The sequence below is a fragment of the Pogona vitticeps genome, chromosome 10, assembly GCF_051106095.1.
Source record: "Pogona vitticeps strain Pit_001003342236 chromosome 10, PviZW2.1, whole genome shotgun sequence".
NCBI classification, from domain to species: Eukaryota; Metazoa; Chordata; class Lepidosauria; order Squamata; family Agamidae; genus Pogona; species Pogona vitticeps.
The window spans coordinates 15,488,028-15,511,454 of record NC_135792.1 but is presented as its reverse complement, the minus strand read 5'-3'; the positions used below and the strand labels follow the sequence as shown (position 1 = coordinate 15,511,454).

The 23,427-nt window shown below is 40.8% G+C and overlaps 1 protein-coding gene across 3 annotated transcripts in view; it reads right to left on the bottom strand.

The window, feature by feature from the left end:
* Positions 1–1,960: 1,960 nt before the first annotated feature.
* The window catches only part of NUTF2 (nuclear transport factor 2), a 29,589-nt gene continuing 8,122 nt past the window's right edge, over positions 1,961–23,427 (bottom strand). For all 3 annotated transcript variants that reach the window (XM_078380385.1, XM_020810989.3, XM_078380384.1), the window contains 4 exons: positions 20,282–20,406; positions 16,371–16,442; positions 15,296–15,394; positions 1,961–2,507 (listed from right to left, as the gene is read on the bottom strand). In XM_078380385.1, the coding sequence (XP_078236511.1) occupies positions 2,394–2,507; positions 15,296–15,394; positions 16,371–16,442; positions 20,282–20,380 (384 nt within the window). In that variant the 5' untranslated portion in view covers positions 20,381–20,406 and the 3' untranslated portion in view covers positions 1,961–2,393. The remainder of the gene's footprint in view (positions 2,508–15,295; positions 15,395–16,370; positions 16,443–20,281; positions 20,407–23,427) is intronic.

The window sequence follows — 23,427 nt, the reverse complement described above, 5'->3', positions numbered from 1 at the left end:
TTCCGTGGCCAAGCAGAGATCTGACACAAGGTCCTGGTCCAATACTCTATCCGCTATATTGTACTAGCTCTCTTATAATTTTTTGGTATTGTAAGCTGTCAAGTTGGAACCAACCATAATAGAGCTGTCAAGGAAAGTGAGCAATGTCCCCTCTAATTTTCAGCCCTGCTGGGTGAAGCTCTGCCCCTCTTGTGTGCGACTCAGACCTGCCTGTTGGGGCTTCTTCACAACCAGAACCAAAAGGGCTCAAAATGCTCACTGTGGGTGTGTGGAGAAGGAGGAAAACTGCACAGAGGGAGATGGAATTGCACGTGCTCGCACAGCCGCACACCTTAGAGGTAACCTTGTGAGATATATAAGGAGTGCTTTTTACAAGTTCCATACCTGTTGTGAGCTTCCATGGCTGAGTTGGGATTCAAACACAGGCCTCCTGTATACTAGTCTGTTTCTCTATCCACTACACCACACTGAGGATCTCCTCTTCTAACTATTCAACCACATTTGGAAACATGAAGTATCACCTTGAGTACTCAGCACACCCTGGAAACTGCTTAGAGTTCTGAAAGTATCTTAATACTCTGTTCCCAGCAGATACAAGGCAGCTCAACTCATTTTAATAAGTACCTGAATAAATCTCTTAATAAGTTATTGGCAGTTTTTAAAATAGTTGTTCTCCACCTCTCCTAAGCTACCCCCAATAAATTAGCTTTGTAGCTGTAAATATTTTCTAGAGAATTTTCCCAGCAGGTTAGGAATACTGGCACTATTTAATTATTGATACAATGTTATTAGTTGCTGATGGCTACCACCTACTACAATTAGGAACACTCCGCAATGTAAAATACAAGCAAGCATAAAAAGTGTAGTTATCAGTGCCTCAGGCCAAACGTATAGCTTGCTTTGAAACATGCTTTAGCAAGGTAAAAGCATTTCAGGCTAATGAGTGTTGCACAGATTGAGTTCTTGGACAAAAAAAGCAGCAAATGGCATGAATATGTCAGATTAGGAAGCTTAGTGCCCAGAAGGGAAGCTTGCCAGTAATATATACGAGACTGCCACTTTTATTCATGGTCTCCCCAATGCATGGTACAGTATTTTTGTATACAAGAGTGAAGAAAAAAAAGTTCAGTATAATGATCCAATAATGTATACAAAAATACAGATTTATACTATGATTTTTCAGGGAGAGGGAAGGCATCTATTAGATATTAAAAGCAATTAGTAAATTTACACTTTGAAAGTGGTAATCAATAAATCTTCTGTAATTAAAAAATCTGCATTTTAAAATTGGCAACAGAGCAATACAAATTTAGGTTGTTTCCTGCCTTGAACAAGTGGTTGGTTAGACTCAATAGCCTTATACGTAATAAGATTCAAGGAAAATATATTACACCTCTCTTAAAAGATATGGCAGGTCAATCGGACTCGGACTATTGTAACCAATTGTTAATTGACCAAAATCGGAATACTACGGAACTGGTAGCAAAATTTTGGGCAGCATGCTATAGTAGTCAGAACAGACAGCTAAACTCATAAATCTTGGTCTTATATTGCTATATTTGCTGTCTTAGATGTTTTGCTTTTTCGTTTGTCTGGTATGGCTCTTTGTAGTGCATGCCAGTTTCTGAAGTTTTGCATTCAATTTTGTCTTATTTTTATTTATGGCTCGATGCCGTAACAATAAAGTATGTATGTATGTATGTATGTATGTATGTATGTATGTATGTATGTATGTATGTATGTATGTATGTATGTATGTATGTATGTATGTATGTATGTATGTAATAGCCTTATAGGCCCCTTCCAACTCCTTTACTCTATGATTCTATCAGCTATAGAAATTTTTAAAAATTCTATAATTATGTCCAAGCTGTGTATTCCCAGGGCCAGGTATTAAGATAAAGGATTGAATATACAAGACAAGAGGTTACAGACTAGTTACAGACTGAATATTCAACAATTTAACCTGTTAGGAAAATTGCATGGTTTTATTGTTTAATATAGCAGTGAAACACTGGAACAACAAAAAAAAAACCCCAATATTTGAACTGGATTCAGGCTGCTGTTCTTTTTTTTCCTTTTACTTCTTTGGGTTATTAGAAAAACCTGTCAGTACAGAAACACAACCTTTTGTATTAGGATTCTTCCCGAGGCATGCTGGTAAAACACACACTTCCTTTGTCAAATGCAGCTAAGTCTAACTTCCAAACATCATGCACAAGGAACTCTTCTAGTGACACAACATAAACTCTTCGGAAAGACATGTCACAGGTCTCGCTGGCTTGCCATGGTGTTGCAGGTTTGTGTATGATATTTGGAATGTTCCATGAATGTGATTAATATCTGTAAGGAGGAGGAAAAAAGAAATGGACAGGTGCCTCGGAGATGCTGTCTCAACCAAAGTTGTGCAATGCTAGCCTGAACATGTCATTGGTGCAAACCCAAGCATCATTGATGTTCTTTAATAGAAATATCTGGTGGAATCCCATAATAGGATCTTCATCAGCCTGTGAAGATAGAATAAAAAACAATTTAGATGCACTGCATGGCAACAAATATATTTCTGATGGCAAATTCCTTCAAAGGAGCTAACTGTTTCACACATAACATTTCTCTCTTGCGAGAGAGAAAGAGATGTTTCTGACATGCACTATTCAGTCTCAGTGACACAGAATTATTACAGCAGGGACAATAATCAAGCTAACAAAAATTTGGGAAGTGATCCCAAATAACAAATATCAGTTACAATTAATGCTAGATTATAGATAATATCTATGGTGCTGAATGTTTGTGGGCTATAAGCTTCTGGGGATTAAAACACTTTTTAAACAAAACCAAGGCAGTAGTACTATGGTCATCCAAGTATAGTCCAGTTACAAAATTAGATATCATAATTAGTTGTGTGAACTAGTAAAGTTGTTCTTGACATTTGAGGAAGTCAGGCCTAACTTTTCTAGTTCACACAACTAGAAAAGTTATAGTTGTAACCTGATCTGCTCACACATTAAGCCTAAGGCTTAGAATGTATAAGAGGATACAGTTATAAAGAAGTGTCATGTCCCCATAACTACTAATAATCATTCTTTAGTATAAGAAAGGAATGCCTTCGAAAGCAGCAATAAAAGGCTTTTCCAGCTATATTACAATGACATTAGCTATTTGCTGGGATAAATCTTTATTTTTATTACCACCTGGGATGAAAATGTGGTTTCCATCTGTCACCATGAACTAAACTATCTGTACTGCATTCTCGAAGACTTTTACAGCCCGGATCCTATGGCTATTGTATGTTTTTCCGGCTGTTTGGACATGTTCTGGAGGTTTGGCCACGTTCTCCAGAGCATGGCCAAACAGGCTGAAAAACCTACAACTTATCTGTATTGCCTTTGCTTTAAAACAACCAGTTTTAAACTTTATAGTATCTTTTCCTACAGTCACCAATAAAGACTCTGGCACATCTGTTGTTAGGTCAAATAAATGCATCCAGTGGGTAGCCTCCTGAATCCTGGAAAACCTACATGTCCAAAGAAAAATACAAACCCATATTCTACACACACATTACATAGGAATGGCATTTTTTCCAAGCCTGAAATAAGAAAGAATGCTTCTTGAAAGCATCTTCACAAGAGCTCTGCAGAATTATATACAGAAGTGCTTTTTAGAAGCAAATCCTTTTATTACTGAAGGTTTCCCAAAACAGCAACCTGTCTTTTCCTTGCATATCAGCAACAAAATCAGGAGAAGGCAGAGTAGCCACATATTCATGCTGCATGCTCCACAAATACATCCACAGTTGCAGTTTAAACACACCAGGCCAAACCCTTTTTAAAAATCCAACTGTTCTCTAATTTTAGGTTTAATTGGGCAACTTTCCTCTTAGTTGAAAAGAAGCCTGTGTATTTTCAACTGTGTTCTTATTTGCCCTTATTTGCTTGGGCATTTCTCTTTCCCATTCTCTTAACATTTTTGTAACTTTGATTGTAAGTTTCTGGAGCAGAGGCCTGGCTATTTATTTCTTTGCTACATAGTCTATGGTGCCTTAAAGAGGAACTGGACCTTGGCTCCAGAACATTACCTCAATCTGCAAGGAAAAATGCAAATACACCTACAGGCTGTAGCTAAGACTGACTGCTACAAACATAAGGAGGCAAGCATTCATAGTGTGCTACACAAACATCCCAGATTTTGAAGCAATATTAGGTCCAGGATGTGTTAAGCAAGCAAATGCTGGCAAATAGAAAATACAGTTAATCTGAATTAGTTTTGCAATACCACCTTCCTAATAGAAAATTGTCCCTGCTGACTTCATGAGCCACAATCTGAAGATGGGTTCTCATTCTGCAACCCTGCTTTGATAACACAAGCAATGCTCATGCTGTTCAGACTGCAAAGGTCAACTATGATACAGGAGCAAGTAGAGGACTTCTTACTCAGTGACACTGTGAAGATCAGAGGTAGGAGAAGCAGAGGCTAAACATTGTGGAGTGCTAGCCTGAAGACTTCATTGGTGCATACCCACGCACCTTGTAAGCTTTTCAACAAAAAAGTCTGATGAAAACCTAGAACTTGGTCATCATCTGCCTGAGCAGAAGAGGAAAGAAGCCATTAATGTTATAGTCTGTAAATACAGAATGCCTGTGTTTTTGTGGGATTCTGTTATATATTCACTATGTTTTAAGCTTAGGCTTTCTTATGATGCACAGGTAAAGAACTATAATGAGGTGGTAAAAGTAAGATTCAAAGTTAAACTGCTGGACAGCTCAGTGGTTTAGATCTCTGAGTGCAGAGCCAGAGGTTGGCACTTCAATTCCCCCATTGCCTCCTTAACAGAAGCTGGACTTGATGATCAATAGGGTCTCTTCCAGCACTGCAGTTCTAAGTTTATTAGTAATACAAACTTCATCATTATCTCAAAAAAATAATTTAGCTAAAACTGTAGATTGTTTTTCTTTAACTGTTTTGCTGGAAGTATTCCTATAATGGCATGTTCTTAATTCATTATAATAAAACTTGCAAACACTTAACCAGCTATCTGCTGGCTTGAAATTAATCCTAGCCGGGGGGGGGGGGGGTGTTGCAGCGGGAAAATGCCCCATCTGTTAAGTTTTGAACATATGAACATGCTTTACCTAAAGTCAAACTACTGGCATTTAAAGTATAATGCTATCCACTACATGTGCCAGAAGCTCTTCCCCAGCCCTTTCTACATGAGATTTTTTTAACTGTAGGAGACACCACTAGGAGCTGGGACCTTTAATATGTAAAGTAGGTGATTTGTCATGAAGCTACCAGCTCTTCTGGTTTTATTCTGTTAGACTAAAAATAAAAAAATAGTTTGGAAAGGTGTGTAAAAAAACTTACAATATTAGAACACCTGTGAACTTAAACTAAACCTTTGTGTTGAATTCTTTCCACCTACAGTAGTTCCTACATACAAAAAGATCTGCATATTCTTCTGCTGGAATTCTGCTACATATGACAGTAGTGAATGCCTCCTTGCAGCAGGGTAGCATCCCAGCATGTTTAAAGGAGGCAGCAATAAGAGCATTATTGAAAAAGCCCTCATTGGACCCCACAGTACTGGATAATTACCAACCAGTCTCTAATATCCCATTTTTGGGCAAGGTGCTAGAGCAGGTTGTGGCTTCTCAGCTCCAGAAGTTCCTGGATGAGACGGATTATCTAGATCCATTTCAATCTGGCTTCAGGCCTGATCTTGGGATGGAGACTGCTTTGATCACCTTGGTGGACAACCTACGCCGGGAACTAGACAGAAGGAGTGTGTCCCTGTCAGTCCTGCTGGACCTCTCAGAGGCTTTTGATACCATCGACCATGGTATCCTTATGGGCTCTCTCTCTTGGGTGGGACTTGAGAGGCATTGTTTTACAGTGGCTCTGGTCCTTCCTGGGAGAACCCACTGGGTAGTGCTGGGGGACTCCTGTTCAACACTCTGGCCTTTGGCCTGTGTTGTCCCTCAGGGATGTTTTGTCCCCTGTGCTTTTTAACATCTACATGAAATTGCTGGGAGAGGTTTCTGAGTTTGGGGGTTCGATGTCACCAGTACAGTGGTGCCTCGACTTACGACCAATTCGAGTTACGACCAGCCCCGGCCGCAAAATTTTGCTTCAACTTGCAACCTGTGCTTTGAGTTATGAACGGAAAAAAGGCAGGGAATTTGAACTGCTTTCAGTTAACCGTTGGTCAGCGAAGAGGCTGCTTCTCCGTAGCTCTTTCGCCCCAGTGGTTAGAGAGTGTGGGTTCAGAGAGAGACTTTGGACTGCCTGGTACTGTACTGTATTTTTTTTTTTTTTTGCATTTTTTTTAAAAAATTGCTTTTGGGAATTTTTGCTTTTTACTTTTTGACTTTCTTTTTTAAAACAGGGAGACTACCTGTTCTGGGTGAGCACTGTATGTACAGGGTTTTTGCACCGTGGGTTTGGGCTGGGGGGTTATGTTTCTGTGCTCTGGTGGGTCTTGCAGTGTGTAGTTGTAGCATTCTGTCCCTCCTAGAATGTTTTTTTTAATTCTGTGGCTCCTAAGGTTTGTGTACTGTGACCTCTCCTCTGTTTTAAAATCTGTTTGGTTTAAAAGGTGTGGGTTTAAAATGTGTTTTAGACTCCAAAGTCTCCCCTCCCCCAATTGTCCTCTCTCTATCCTCTCTCTGTTTGTGCTTATTTATTTATTTAGTTGTTTGTCTGTTTGATTTATACCTCGCCCATCTGGTCCAAAAGACCACTCTAGGTGGCTTCCAATATAGTAAAACAGTGAAACAATACAAAAAACAAAAAATTACATAAATCATATTGTAATAAACAGAATACAACAACAGAATAGAAAATACATAAGTCAGAAATTAACTGGAGGGAAGGTACAAACGTTTGTCTGAGGGGTCTGTGTGCCCCAGTGATGACCTTCTTTCTTTCTTTCCTCTTTTTCCCATTGTTCCCTCCCTCCTTTCCTGCCCTTTTTTAAACCTGTCATCTTAGTGTGTGTTTTTTTAAAAAGTCTCCCCCTAGTGGTAGTGGACAGATTAACCGCTTTCCCATTAGTTCCTATGGGAACAAATGCTTCGACTTGCATCCGGCACCCGAGATACAACCAAAAAATGGCCGGAACAGATTAATCGCATTTCATTGCATTCCTATGGGAAATGGTGCTTCGACTTACGACCATTTTGAGTTACAACTATCTTCTGGAACAGATTAAGTTCGTAAATCGAGGCATCATTGTACGCTGATGACACCCAACTCCACCTCTCCTTCCCATCGAGATCCAAAGAAACTGTTTTGGCTCTAAACCAGCGTCTGCTGTCAGTAATGGATTGGAAGAGTGTGAATAAACTGAAACGCAATCCAGACAAGGCAGAGGTGCTCCTGGCCAGTCGAGATGCAGATCAAAGAACAGGGTTGCAGCAGCCTGTGCCGGATGAGGCCACACTCCCTCAGAAAATGCAAGTGCGCAGCTTGGTCAGGTGCTCCTGGATTCCTCTCTGAGCCTGGATGCCCAGGTTCTGGCAGTGGCCAGGAGTGCCTCTGCACGGTTAACAGTAGTGTGCCGGCTGTGCCTGTTTCTTGAGAGGGCTGATCTGGCCCCACGGTGACACAAGCCCTAGTTACATCTTGACTGGATTACTGTAATAAGCTCCACGTGGGGCTGCCTTTGGAAAGGGTTTGGAAACTCCAGAGGGTCCAAAATGCAGCAGCCAGACTGCTTACTGGGACTGATTACAGAGATCTTGTGACACCCACCCACCCACCCCCGTTACAGCGGCTGAACTGGCTGCCGATCCATTTTCAGGCACAATTCAAATTGCTGGTCTTAACCTATAAAGCCGTAAACATCTTGGGTCCAATCTATCTAAAAGACTGCATCTCTCTCTATGAGCCTGCCCAGGCATTGAGACCATCAGGGAAGGCCTTTCGCTCGGCCCTGCCTCCCTCACAGGTCTTCTCAATGGAGACACGGGAGAGGGCCTTCTCTGTTGCCGCTCCCAGACTCTGGAACTCCCTGCCAAGGGAAGCTAGGCTGGCCCCATCATTGCTGTCCTTCCGCAAACAGGCGAAGGCCTTTCTGTTCTGGCAGACTTTCCCTTAATAACTGGTGGGCTGAGAATTAATTTAAATTAATGGTTGTGCTCTGTTCTTTTAAATGTGTTTTAGTACTGATTTTATTACTGTTTTTAATGTAATACTTGTTTGATTCATTTTTAATATTGTATACGTACTGTTTTTAGCTTCTACATATTGTCTTTTTAATTATGTAAGCCGCCTTCGGGGTTTTTTTAAAAGAGAAAGGTGGAATAAAAATATTTTCAATACATAAATAAATAAATGGCTGAATCTAGTATCTTCTTTGTTACTGTTGTTTATACTCATTTAGAAACTCATAAGCATTCTACAGCTTGAATGCATTTTAGCATGTTTTCTTTCATTCATTCAATGTGTCTCTGATCTTAATAACTCCAAAATAGTGTTCAAGGAGGTCAACAGTAATAAAAATTGAAAATAACAAATATTATTCAAACTCCTTTCAAGGAAGAAGCTACTGAAGAATCAAAATGGAGAATGGAACATATAAGGCACTTTTTAAAGCTTTAACTTTTGCAATTGTTCCACATTCATAGCAATTTCCAGAGGGATGACCATCAAAACCAAAGTCTCACAAAATAATTTTTCACAATATACTTTTTTTACAGACACTAGTCCATGAAAGCTTACTCACACATTAAATTTGTACTTGAAGAGTTATATATCTCTTTGTTGGTTTTACATTCCTAGCAGACAACAGAAGACTGCACTTTTTGCTTACAGTGGTCTAGCTCACTGGTTCTTAACCTTGGGTTACTCAGGAGTTTTGGACTGCAACTCCCAGAATCCTTCACCACCAGCTGTCCTGACTGGGGTTTCTGGGAGTTGCAGTTCAAAAGCATCCGAGTAACAAAGGTTAAGAACCACTGGTCTAGCTCACGGCTCAACATGCCTGGCTTTAAAGTGTAGCCTGACATCCTACTTCAGGTTGTCTAAATGGCAGCCTAAGCTTTCTGAGAATACCCTTGTAATGCTACCTAATCGCAACTACATTTCAGTTCCCAGAAGAGGGCAAGATAAAGACTCTTGAGATTGATGCCTTCCAGATGATTCTCTTTAAGATCCCCTGCCACAGCAGGGCATGGCTGCACGCAAAAGCTCTATCTCTGAATGCTAAGCTAGTTGAAACATAGCTCTTCCAAACCAACCACCACCAACAGCATGGGACCCTTGCCACACAAGCAAAGTGTGTCCCGATTTTACTTTAGTCTTTTTGAAGGCAATGAAACAGACCAGAAGGAATGACTATGGCAAGAACCGATCTGAGCAGGAAGCTTATCTCACTTAGCAGTTGCTTCTTCCTCAGCCATTCTACTTACATGACCAGACTAAACCTTATCATTTGCATACTGAACAACCTGCCTTCATACTTTAGGCCTGACAGAACCTATCAAACCACAGCTTGGCTTTGAGCTCGTATATACTTTCTTCCCAGTGTTCTCATTCTCTTCCTACTTGGGTCTGACCAAACTGCAGAACATGGAAATGGAGACAGGTTTGAACCCAAAGTCTATTCACAGTAGCTAAACCATGGTGTGACGTGTGCCATGACGTCACCTGCCTGTCTTGGCTAAGGCTGGAGTTTCCTGGCCTATGGCAAGGCAGGAGGTGGGTCTTATAGGGGTGGAGCTTGTGTATATAAGGGGGGTGTACAAGGAGAGATGAGGGTTGTTGAGGGTTGGTTGTTGGGGAATTAGTGAGAGAGTGAGAGGGTTAGGTATAGGTTAGGTAACTGTGTGTCTAGTAACTAAGAACTGTGCAGGGTGAAGGTCTGTTAATATAGTTTGATAAGTGATTCATTTACCCAGTGATTTTCATTTTATTTCTGTAATCAATAAATCATCCTTTTTATTTTAAAATCCATACATCGTCTGAAGTGTCAGGTTTATGTATGGTTGGTGGCAGCGAAGTACTGTGTGTGTGTGAGAAGGATCGTGGCCTGTCATCTCTTGTGGTGACGTAAGAGGAGGTGGCAGTCGCGACAAAACTGGTGCCAGCGTGTGGGATACGAGTTGTCCAGTTGCCCAGTTGCCCAGAAAAGCCTTGGCTAGTGTGACCAGAGCAAAAGGATTTCAGTTAGGAGCACCTGAAGTGGGGTGTGGGTAACTCTCTAGGATTTGTCTCCAGGGGGGAGCAGATCTAGTAGAGAGGCACCTAAACTTCAGAGTGAGGGAACTGACTTATGAGCTCTAGAAGGTCCATTTTGTGAGGGAGATTGAGCCAAAATAGAAGGCTGTTGTGACTTGATCTGAGAGTCCAGAGTTGGGAGAACTCTGAAGGGACAGACAGACCAAGGGCAGCGAAGATTTGGAATCTCCCTAGTGAACTACAGAACCTGAGAGAGGGTGAAGCTGTGGTGGATTTGAAAGCAGAGCCAAGGGCAAAAAAAATTAAAGTAGCTCTAAATCTGGCAAGAGGCCCAGTGAAGGGGCAGAAGCCATTAGAGACTACAGTAACAAGCCTAGCCATATCTGTTGATATACCCTGTTAGAGAGTGTCAGACCTTAGCACAGGAAAGGAAAAAAAAAAGTGACGTTTTAAACAGAGGCTTGAAAATAGAAAAGAGCCTTCTGTGTGATTAAAATGCCTCTCACGCGCAGTCAAATGGCAGAAGTGAGTGAACAAAGAGACCAAGCAATGTCAGACTGGTCTGGGGATGAGTCAAATGGTGAGGGAAGAGTTGCCTCAGTGCAGGAAGAAGCTAATGGTGAACAGTTATCAGAAATTAAGAAAATTCAATTAGCCCAGGCACATGAATTTCAAATGAGACAAATAGAAAAGGAGGAAAGAATAGAAAGGGAAAGAATTGCCCTAGAGAAAGAGAAGATGGAAAGAGAAGAAAGATTGGAGAGAGAGAGGATGACTTTTGAACTTAGGAAATTGGAGATACTGAACCAAAACAACAACAACAACAGAGATTCTGGTACTGAACCTAGCCAGTTATCAAAATCAGATTTGAAGAAATTTCCTACATATAAACAGGGGGATTGTCCTGAAAATTTCCTTAAAATCTTTGAACGAAGTTGTGCTGATTTTTCTGTGAGGGAAACAGAGAAAATGATAATTTTGAGGTCTCTCCTGAGTGGAAAAATGGCTGACGTGTATGCTGATATGCCAGTTGAGCTCAGTAAAGATTATTCAGAGTTCAAAAAAATGGTTTACAATCGTTTTGGCATTAACTCAGAACATCTCAGGCAGAAGTTCAGAAAACTTACAAAAAAATCAGAGGAATCTTATACCCAACTTGGTTTTAACCTAGAAAAGTGTTTGGATCGGTGGCTTGAACAGGAGAATGTAAAAACCTTTCAGGAATTGAAAAATGTTGTGGGCCTGGAGCAGTTTTATTCCTTACTCCATGGGGAACTTAAATTTTTAGTTCAAGAACGAAAACCAACTGATGTTAGAAACGCTGCTCAAATAGCTGATTTTATTTCTCAAATAAGGGGTCCTAGTTGTTATGAGGGGAGAAGTGTGAGGAAAACATGGGACCCAAAGTTCTCTAAAGAACAAGCACAGAGACAGACTAAAGTAGGCGGCCATTTTAGTGAAAAGCCCTCAGAACAGGGCCAGCACAGTAAACAAGTTTTGGAGGGAAAAGAGAAACTTGAAAGATTTGATGGGAAAAGCTCATGGGGGGAGAGAATCTGCTTCATTTGCAAAAAGAAAGGCCACATTGCGGCACAATGTTTTAATACAAGGCAAAATAAAGAAATTCCACCTCAGAAAGTTAATGTAAAAGAAGCAAAGGCTGTATTTTGTGTTCAGAGTAAACCTCAAGCTTCTTCTAGTGAAAGCTCTGTTGTCATGGAAACCCAGGCAGAGGCAGTTAGGAGCTCTGAATTGGATACATTGAAGGAGCTACCTCTCGCTGAAGTTGTCCATTGTTATTACATACAGACCAATGCTGCTTTACTGGAATCTGCTGGGGACAGGATAAAAGTTTTTGAAAATGACTATTCAGCTTTGAGAGACACCTGTTCTGAAATTTCCATATGCCACTCAGACATAGTACCACAAAGTTGTATGATTGCTGACCAGACTCTATCTGTGAAAGGGATTGGGTCAGAACTAGTTTCACTACCTGTAGCTGATTTGAAAATTGAATATCAAGGTTGGAAGGGACTGTGGAGAGTGGGGGTGTCTTCTGAGATCCCTACCCCTTTTCTTATTGGTAATGACTTAACAAAGCATGTCAAGAGTGCCCTAGTGGTAACACGTGCACAATCAGTACAAAGTGAAGCCAGTAGTGGGAATGACTCTCAAGAGCCAGAGAAATTTGTACCACAACCTGAGGCATTCTCAGTTGAAATACCTCAGAAAAGCCTCTTTGTCAAGGAACAAACAGCAGATCCCACCTTAAAAGATTGTTTTGCAAAGGTGACTGATAAAGATTTATCACCTGAGTGCCCTGAACGTTTTATTATCAAGGGTGGTTTACTGTATAGGGAAAAACTGAACAATATTTCAAAAGGGGGGCCTGAAGTTAAGAGACAGTTGGTGGTGCCTGAGAAATATCGCCCTATGATTCTGGAAAAGGGACATGCAGACATTTTCTCAGCTCATATGGGGATCAACAAGACCAAACAAAGAATAGCCCAAAACTTTTACTGGCCTGATATGGGTAAACATATTAAGAGTTTCTGTCAAAGATGCCATATTTGTCAGAGACAGGGCTCTAATTGTGATAAAACCAGAGCAAAGCTATGCCCATTACCAGTGATTTCAACTCCTTTTACACGTCTAGGGGTGGATATCATAGGTCCAATGCCCAATGCCACTAAGCGGGGGAACAGATTTATTTTAACTATAGAGACCCAGACTGTGGCAGAAGCCTTAGTGAATTACAGGAGTAGGATGGGTTTTCCTTCTGAGACAATCACAGACTTAGGAACCTCTCATATATCCAAACTTATGAAAAGGTTAGGCAGGGGGGTCATTCACATAAATGCCCTGAAGCCTTATTACAGAGAGACCATCCATGTGCAGTTTGCAATAAAAGAGGCTGATAAGGAGGAACATGGGTTGCCCTTCGGGGAAGGGAGGGGCCCACAAGAGTTCAATCCACAAGAGGTGCAGATCAGCCCTGCTCTATCCAGAGAACTGCAGAATAGTTGTAGAGCGCTGGTTACAAAACCTCAAGAAGTGTTCTCAAACAAACCTGGTGTTGACAAGGGAATGCTACCCAGGACTGACACAGGGAATGCTTCTCAGTCTGTAACACCATATAGAATAAGAGGTTGTTACTTTGACAATATTCGCAGAACGCTAGACGAAATGCTAAACGATCAAATTATTGTACACTCATCTAGCGCTTGGTTAGCCCTTGTAATTTTAATAGACAAGCCGGATGGCAGTGTCAGGTTCTGTGTGTACTACAGCAAGCTATCTTCAGTAACCAAACCTGATGCTTATCCTAGGCCTAGGCTTGATGACATAAGTAAGATGATTGAAGGAAGAAGTGATCCTAAGGCCCAAGAGAAAAGCACATTTGGTAGTCCATTTGGCCTGTTTGAGTTCCGGGTCCTCAGTTTTGGCCTGAGAAGCTCACCAGCAACGTTTCAAAGGCTCATGGACCATACTCTGAAAGGGCATAGTGACTTCACAGTAGCTTATATCGATGACCTAGGGGTCTTTAGCAACACCTGGCAAGATCACCTACATCATCTAGAGTTAGTGCTACAAAGGTTGAAAGATGCTGGCTTAACTGTTAAAGCTAGTAAGTGTCACCTAGGTAACTCAGAGATGAAGTACCTAGGTCACATAGTAGGAGGAGGCCTAATCAAACCTTTAGAGGCCAAGGTAGAAGCAATCGTGAATTGGCCCAGACCTACCACTAAAAAGAAAGTGAGGTCCTTTCTAGGTCTGGCAGGGTATTACAGAAGGTTTATACCCGGTTTCAGTGAGATTGCTGCACCTTTATCAGACCTGACAAAGAAGCAGAGCAGCAACAGCGTTTCCTGGTCGGAAGAGTGCGAGATGGCGTTTGGACGGCTGAAAGATGCTCTAACCAACCATCCAGTGCTGCCTGCTCCTGATTTCAACAGAGAGTTCATCATCTACACAGATGCGTCTAATGCCGGTGTGGGAGCGGTACTGTGCCAACAGGATGACAGCGGAGACCAACATCCAGTGGCGTACCTGAGCAAGAAGTTGCTTCCCAGGGAGAAGAATCTTTCTACCATCGAGAAAGAATGTTTGGCGATCATCTTTGCGATCCGGAAGCTGAAGGCTTACATCTGGGGTCGACATTTTACCTTGTGCACTGATCACTCACCTCTATCGTGGTTGCGAACTATGAAATCACAGAACAGTAAACTGATGAGGTGGGCGCTTCTTTTGCAGGACTATGATTTCGAGGTTAAGGTGGTCAGAGGGACTATAAACTGTGTGGCTGACGCCTTATCCAGAAGACCAGAAGACGACACCTAAAGGACTTATGGACTCTGTGTATGGTATATGGCAATGTAAAGTGTTTAAAAAGTTATGTATTGTGTATGATAAATGTTTTGCTTTGCATGTTTTTATTTACCTGTATAGAGGAAGTGTAAGTATATCTGTAGTTGTGTTAAAGTGTGTAATAAATGTAATGCTGTGTGTTTGTTGCAGTTGTTTTGGGGAAAAAGCACCTTAGCTTTCCCCCACAAAACAACTTATTAAAGGGGGAAGGTATGTGACGTGTGCCATGACGTCACCTGCCTGTCTTGGCTAAGGCTGGAGTTTCCTGGCCTATGGCAAGGCAGGAGGTGGGTCTTATAGGGGTGGAGCTTGTGTATATAAGGGGGGTGTACAAGGAGAGATGAGGGTTGTTGAGGGTTGGTTGTTGGGGAATTAGTGAGAGAGTGAGAGGGTTAGGTATAGGTTAGGTAACTGTGTGTCTAGTAACTAAGAACTGTGCAGGGTGAAGGTCTGTTAATATAGTTTGATAAGTGATTCATTTACCCAGTGATTTTCATTTTATTTCTGTAATCAATAAATCATCCTTTTTATTTTAAAATCCATACATCGTCTGAAGTGTCAGGTTTATGTATGGTTGGTGGCAGCGAAGTACTGTGTGTGTGTGAGAAGGATCGTGGCCTGTCATCTCTTGTGGTGACGTAAGAGGAGGTGGCAGTCGCGACACATGGTTTGTTCATTTTCATTTGAACTGGGGCATATGGAGCCCTAAAAACTCAATTTCAGAGGACATACGGCTAGGAACAGTACATACCTTGAGCTGCCCAACCACCATACTCAGTATACAGCTATCAGGTGTAGGTTGATGATCTTGCGCTGTGATACTGTGTTGTATTTTCTGAAAGGGAAGGCTCTGTAACAGGAACAAAAAATGCACAGAATCTTACAGTTTGGAAGTTCATGGCAAAAAAAGGAAGACCCTTCACCCTCTGGGAAAGATTCATTGCTACTTTTTTTTGTCTATGACTGACTTCTGCTGTGCTCACCAAAAGCTTTTTAAAAAACTCAACTAATGAATAGAAGACAAGAAGAAATGGTATTCAGTGATGGGGAGGTAGATTTAAACTAAAACCTTATTATTGGGGCTCCAGAGCACAACACAGCAACCAATACTTTGTCTGCAGTATAATTCAATAATACACCCATTTATTTTAAGTATATAGCAGCTGAATACTGAGGCTACAATCCAGTGGTATGTTCCACTGCTCCTAAAGCACTATAAGTGAGAAGAAAATTGCCCCTGATCCTGCATAGCTGCAAGGCAGCAGCAAGGGAAAAAACACTGATCTAGCAATGATAGTTGATGTTCTGTTGCCAAAACTCCCAAAAAGCTGTGGCCTTATTGTGGTCATAATGAACAAAGCTCTGTAAAACAACTCAAAAGACACTACTACAAGTGGGACGATGCATTTCTCAGCTCCATCAAAACTGATTACATTAGTTGCTTTCAATATATTTACTCAGATTTGCTCTGTATGTTTACCAGATGGCACAATCCTTTCTCAACTACTGTTCTCAAGCAAGGCAGGATTCGTTGTAAAGACTCCAACCGTCACAGGTATGCCAACAGCATGCTTAGTATAACACTCAGACAATGTGCCATCTAAAGGTCCTGCTATCACTAGTGCAATATGGTTAAGAAACTGTTGGTAAAACATCGGAGCAGACACCACAAAAGAGGCAGCAATCATACCCTTTGGGGAATGTGCAACGAATACTGAAACGCAAATAAAATTAGAACCTGGCTTGCATAAAAGACTTCAAGAGGGGACATTTAAGAGCTGGGAGAGAAAACTTACCAAGCAATAGTTACTAGTATAGAAACTTACAGAGAGTTTTTCAACAATTGCTGCTTTGCCCTGAAATTGTTGTCCTTCCCATGTAAGGCATGAGGCATCTATCTGAAATAATAACAACAGTATCAAAAAAAGCAATCATAGTCTGCTTGGAAGATTTTGCTTTATGTAAAGGAAACAGTAATTGTTCTTAGCTCCAATCGACTACACAAAGAACTATGAAAGAATAAACTTCTATCATGTCAGCAGAGCACTAACTGATTCAATCCCCAAACCAGCTGGAATCCTACAAACAATTCATAACAGACATCCCAACTAGATCAAACTAGCTGGCTTTACATAGTTTTATTACATAGTCATATTGCATGGGGACAATTTGCTGTTCCACAGAATGCTTCGTATATTTTGACTTGATCTCTTATACACAAAATACAATCTCCCCTGCCCTCAGGGCCAAATTTAATTATTTTGTTTGTTTAAAATGTATGTCTTATTCTTATGTAATAAAAGTCAGGTTGTAATGGGGGCCCCTATGCAGCCATTCCCAGCTAGTGATGAAGGCACCTGGGGATTTTAGTCCAGGAACATCTGGGAATCCAAGGCCGGGAACCACTGCTCTACAATGAACTACCGGTACCCAGTATAATTAGAAATCTTGCATGTATTTCTAGGAGTCAAATGCTAGACGAGAATGCCATTTTCTATCCCTTCCTGACATATCATAGTCTGGAACAGGCAGAGACACCTATCCCCTCTGTGATTTCCTTTGCCTTCAGTCACTCAAACCTTCAATGTTCTGAAAATACATTTCATTTTCTTGCATGCATAGTGCTATGGTTGCTCTATGGATAACTTTAACCAATTCATTTTCTTCCAATCAAGTTTCCAGGCCAATACAAACACTTCTTCATACTTATCACAAAACACTTTTTTATTCTTTTTAAACATTAAATTCAGACAGAATCCACACAATGTTAATTTTAAAGTCAGTTATAGACTTTAAGCTTTTATTTGCAGACATTCTACATACTGAAATAGAAAACTAATCGCAAAATTATTTGGCTTCACAACTGATGAGGGATATTGGTGCTCATGCCATTGATGGACCCCTGAATCCTAAGGTAAATAAGAAACAGCTTTCCTCCCATTGCAAATACTGTCTAAATGGCACGAAGAAAAAATAATAAACTTCCCCAATCCCATGGGGACCATGCTGCTGATGTGGCATAAAGAAGTGCATTGGCTATACAGTACTTCAATTCCTCAAGTCAAGAGGTGGTCACTATATACCTGGAGCACTTAAATTGTTTGAAGCCAAGTCAATAGCCCAACTTTTCTATGGAGCCCAGTTAGGCCCCCTTTCCAATTTTGCACCACTAGAGCTTGTGCAATCCAAATTTATAAAATCAGCCCTACAAATTCCAAAATGTTTCTCTAATGCCACTCTGAGACTAGAGCTGGGCCTTATGAAAATGGAGGCCAGGGTGTGGGTGGTTATCCTTAATTATTGGCTTAGATTATCTCTTCACCCTTGGGACTTGCCCCACTAACCTTAAGAGATGATTTTAAGTCCATCTGGAAAAGGGCTGTGGTATCCAAAATTTCATTCCTGTTTTTTTCCCCAGGTCTCCTACTCAGTGTGGGATATGATCAGGCCAATGCGCTCATTAAACAGCAAGTAATAGACACAGAGCGAAAACTGGATTTAGCCAGATCTCCAACGTTTATTATCAATGAATCCAGTAGGTATCTTGCCTCCCCTACGATATATTTATCCAAACTTGAGATACCAAACCATCGGAGGGCCTTTACCCTGGCACGATGTCATGCCCTCCCCTCAGCTTCCTTGAGGGTCGATACTGGAGGATTCCCTACTTGGAGAGACAATGCCCCTGTGGGTCTGGCCACATAGAATCAACAGAGCACGTGCTCCTTCAATGTTCGTTTTATAGAGATATTCGAACTAATCTCATCTGACCAACAATCCATAAATATCCAGGACGCTCAGGTCAATTTTATACCTCCTTGTTGCTGTCAGATATGTATTACAACATATAATGTTGCTAGGTTCTGTGCGGCAGCAATTAAAATTCGCCAGGTGGTGACTAGCATCATAAACTAGTATTTATATTTATAGTATTTAATACTGGATTAATGCCATTATATATGTGTGTGTATATCTATAATTCCTTGGAATTATTTTATGATTGCACCTTTTATTTATAGATACACTAACTGTTAAGAGTCACAATACTTATTTAACCCTGTAGAATCCTTTTCTTTTCTCTTCTTTTCTATTCACTGCGCCCTGGATTCTTATATTTTGTTTTTTTTTAGAATCAATGTAAGGTTACTTGTTAAATTTTAGATTGCTGTTCAATTTGAGTTATGGCTTAAATAGAGTTTGTAATGGGCATATCAACCGTTTGTATCCTATCCTCATTATGCTGGTCAATGACTGCAACAAAGATTGAATGAACGAATAAACTTCGCCTCTTTTTTAAAGGCTCGTAAAGCAAAGAAGTGAGAAGCAAAGCAAAACCTTACATACTTTCTGACAGAAAGCATTGAAGCCAAAATTGAGGTTTATGTTTTGACCAAAAAGGAATTAGCAATTTGCTGTATGTCTTCTTATGAGATGAATAAGAAATTGAGATCAGATTAATTTGCATTGATCAACGAGCTCAAACATCAACTAGCTTTCCCTGCTACCTTTTGCAACATCTTCCAGGTGTGCTGGACTACAACACCCATGTTCCCAGCTTGCATTGCCATTCCTCACAAAAAGAATGTTAGCTTGAGGGGCTTTCCTCGAAAGAACAATGTAGTAAAGGTTCATGGAGCTGCTGAGAAGTAGCAGCAGATGAGAAATTCTGCACCCATGCGATTCCTTAAATATCTCAGGTTCCAAGCCAAATTGTGGGCAATTCGCTCCTCCCTCAACAGCTGCCCACTCCTAACCAATTCCACATTGTTGAACAGCAGTTTGCTAGACCACAAGAGATATTTGGGGGGCATACATAGCCTCAAGGGATAGGAAAGACAGAACAAATTCCTTCCATTAACTTTATTATGTTTACGGTGGTGCCCCGCAAGACGGGCGCTCCGTTTGACGACGAAATTGCATCACGACGAACTTTTTGCGATCACAAAAACGATCGCAAAACGATGTTCCCTATGGGGGAATTTCACTTTGTGACGATCGGTTCCCTGCTCCGGGAACCGATCATCGCAAAGCGATGACTTTTTTAACAGCTGATTGGCGGTTTCAAAATGGCCGCCAGGTAAACAAAATGGCGGCCCGTTGTGTTTTCGCACGGATTCCTCGCTGCATGGGCAGCGAAAATGGCCGCGCTATGGAGGATCTTCGCTGGACGGTGAGTTTGAAGCCCCTAGGAATGCATTAATCTGGTTTTAATGCGTTTCTATGGGCTTTTAAAAATTGCATCATGACGTTTTCGTTCTACAGCGATTTCGCTGGAACGAATTAACGTCGTGATGCGAGGCGCCACTGTACTTATCTTTAAATATAATTCTATGTTTTAGAGGGCCTATTCTTAAATTAAGCACTTCTTCCTTAGCAACTGCTTGCAGCTTGCAAATTTTATAAAACCTCCAAGTTTATGAGACATACTGATAATCTAACATCCTTTTTTATTTCATAGTAGTAATCTACTTTACAATGTCATTTGGAGGACAAGCCCAGACCTATAAAGCAGCCTGTATATCAGTGCAGGGTAAATAATAAAAGTTCCATACAAGTAACTAAACAGTGTCTACAGTATTTCTTCTGGAGTTAAGAATAATCATCAGATATTCCCAAATGTTTCAAAGCAAAGAGAAGAAAAGTGGAGCAGAAAGTAAACAAATAAACATGGGGGAGGGGGATGAGGAATGTGAGCAAATGAAAATAATGAAACAACTCTCTTTTATCAATTACTTACATATATTGCGCCTAACTGAGTCCTATCTGTATCAAATAACTGGTAATAATGCTGTACAAAGCTGGAACCAATCTGTTCCCAAATAGGCTTGTCTCCCATTCTGAATCAACAGCTGGAGCCAGCAACTGGCAGGGGAGGGAGAGAAAGAAAGACAGATTAACGGGAGTATGTAATAGTTCAAGTACAACAGACTAGCATTTCATCAGAACATTCTATATTTTTCATGTAGCCAGCATTTTTCTCTTGTGAAGTATGAATGAGAACTTTTCCCCATTCATATTGTAGCAGTAAAACAATCTAACTGCAGCCTGATTACTGACACCAGAACTGAGACACTCCTCCTTACATCACAATACTGAGGAACAGAACCTCTGAAAAGAAAAACATAACGAGACTCCTGTTCTGTGACAGCACTCAGCTATAACATTTTTGGTCAATATCCACAAACCAGAATTCAAACTCAATACTGTAGTATCTAGAACCGTATCCCACTGAGGGACATTTGCCTGAAACAAACAGCAAACACCACTGGCTAATCAAGTGTCAAATCCATTTGATGGGCTATCTGCTCAGCTTTGTAAACAAAGACATTTAGAAGCCCATCGCAAGTGGCTTGAGAGTAGGCTGTATCGCCAATATTAGGCAATATTGTGGAAACACAATATTTTGCCTCAGCACTGAAAATATATACATAAAGGGGTCCACAGACTTTTGCTGATAACTAAAGTGAACTAGTCCTAACACAGCGGTGCCCTTTCTAGAAAGGATACAGGATCCCCTCTGCCAGTAGAGACTGAGCAGGAGGCCAAACAAAATGAGGGAAAGACAAGCTCCTACACTTGGCAGCAAGCAGGGCTTCATAACCTTATTACACTAAACCTTGAACATATTCAGGAAGTAGCAATAAGTCTTAGTAAATATTGGGGAACTTCCCACTCAAGAAACATGTGGAGTTTGCCTTGAATTTATTCACCTGTCCTAGTACGAACTGCCCTATATGAAAAGCATGAGGTCTGGTCTACCACAGAGTTGTGGCCCTTTCTTCAATCCCTTCTCAATGTTTCTGAAGTCAGCAGAATGTGAAGGAAACCGTTCCTGAGAAGGGCATGAAAGCTCCTGCTGGAATACTGCAACCTATACTGTGCATATGATGCCTTCAAGAGGTTTTGGCTGGGAGGGAACGTCTCGGACTGGGGTGGATGTCAGTCAACTCGGGAGCAGCCCTGGGTTCCCTCTCTGCCTCAGGTTCTTTTTCTTGCCCGGATTCTGTCCGGGTTAGCAATAGAACCTGAAGACAGAGTGATCTGTTTTGTCAGCTATGTAACTGGTCACTTAGTCAGTAATGGAGCTGGTTAACCAGTTACGTTCAGTGATGTAACAAGTTAATAGTTTTACAAAGATGTTTGTTTTTACGTAAGAGCTGTGAATAAACTTATATGTTTTATTCTTTTTTATCACCTGAGTCTCTGAGTGAAAGATTAAGACAGCAAGTGCCAGTTGAGGTAAACGAACAAATAAGGGGTGGTCTACTGAGGGAGACTTGTCGTTCAATCTGCTCTGTAGGTTCCTGACTGAATCATTTTATTCACTGCATAATTAGAGGAAGTTTTAATTTATTAAGGCTACACTCAAACATCCTCTCACAACGCTCTGCTCCCAATAGCTTCCCTGGTGCTATATTCTTAACAGAGGTAAACATCTTTCAGAAATGTAACACATGCATCCCTTTAAGAGAAGGTGTAAGAGGCAGAACTAGTATGGACACAGATAGTTGTGCTATAGAGATGTGCTGAAATTCTACTCTGCTTTCTTTCAGCATACAGAAAGCCCAGGAACGGCAACATTACTGAATTATAATGTACATTCCTTGTTCTCAATTTGAGCAAGGAGGAAAGCAAGCATTGCCTCCCTATGAAAATATCAAACTCAAAGCATAAGAGCAATACATGAATGTTTGGATTACTGAGCTGAGTAGCTCCATAGATTGGAGCATCAAGCTGCAGAGGCAGGGACTGAGAGTTTGATTCCTCAGCATGCCTCCCAGGAAAAGAGCCATGATGTATGGCTGTGGGCCTCAGAAGACTTACAGAAGGAGGAAGTTGTATACCCATAAAATTCCAGGGACACTGACAATATTGACATGTTCTTAGACCCTCCCGAATTTTTTGGGAAAACTTTTAAAAGAATTTGGCCACTAGAGGTCACAAGGGTAAAACAATTTTTAAAGCCTTTTTTTTGTAAAGCAAAATCTGTGTTTCAATTAACAAAGACGCTACAGCCACCTTTACAAATAACAATAAAAGCAACAAATTAAATAAAATTAACCTCCATGACCATACCTCTCCCCCTTGAGAGTGCAGCACTTGGACTGTTGACAAATGTGGAAAATGGCTTTCAGCTCCACTAAAATTACAGTGGACCCTCTACTTAAGGAATTAATCTGTATTGGAATGGTGGCTGCAAGTCGAAAAGTCTGTAAGTCGAATCTCCATTGACCTACAATGCACTGAAAACTGATTAATCCCATAACCAGTGGTTTTTATTCTATTTTTATTCCATTTTGTTTTTTTTCTGGTCTGTAAGTCGATTCTCTGGCTGCAAGTCGAATCTAAATTTTGCAGCCGGAGAAGTCTGTAAGTTGAGCCGTCTGTAAGTCGAGGGTCCACTGTACTCACTCCCATCTGACCCAACAATGACAACTCTATTCAGAAGCAGTTCTCAAATATTTAGAATTCTTTCCTAGGATTATCTACAGAACCTCTGTATTCCTTGGTGGTCTTCTCCAAATATCAATTAGGCCCAGCTTTGCTCAGCTTCTAAAATCAAATGAGACAGGGTGCATGCAAAGCAATATGGTAGCTGGGTGACTGTTCCCCAAATATTCACAATACTGAGTTAAAGCAGAGGTTGCTACAATCAGGGTTTACAATCCAACACTGATTAAATTAGGCTGAGTATCTGACTTATCAAACAAGCATCTAACTTTTTTTTAAGTATTTAAATTTTTAAGTTATTTTTATCATCAAAAAGTTTGATACTTACTCCAACTAAAAACAGATTATTTCACTCTTGTTAAAAAAGAAAGGTGTCAGGTCAGAAACTATGAGACCAGCATTTCCCCAAGAGTCCTACCGAACATTACAGAC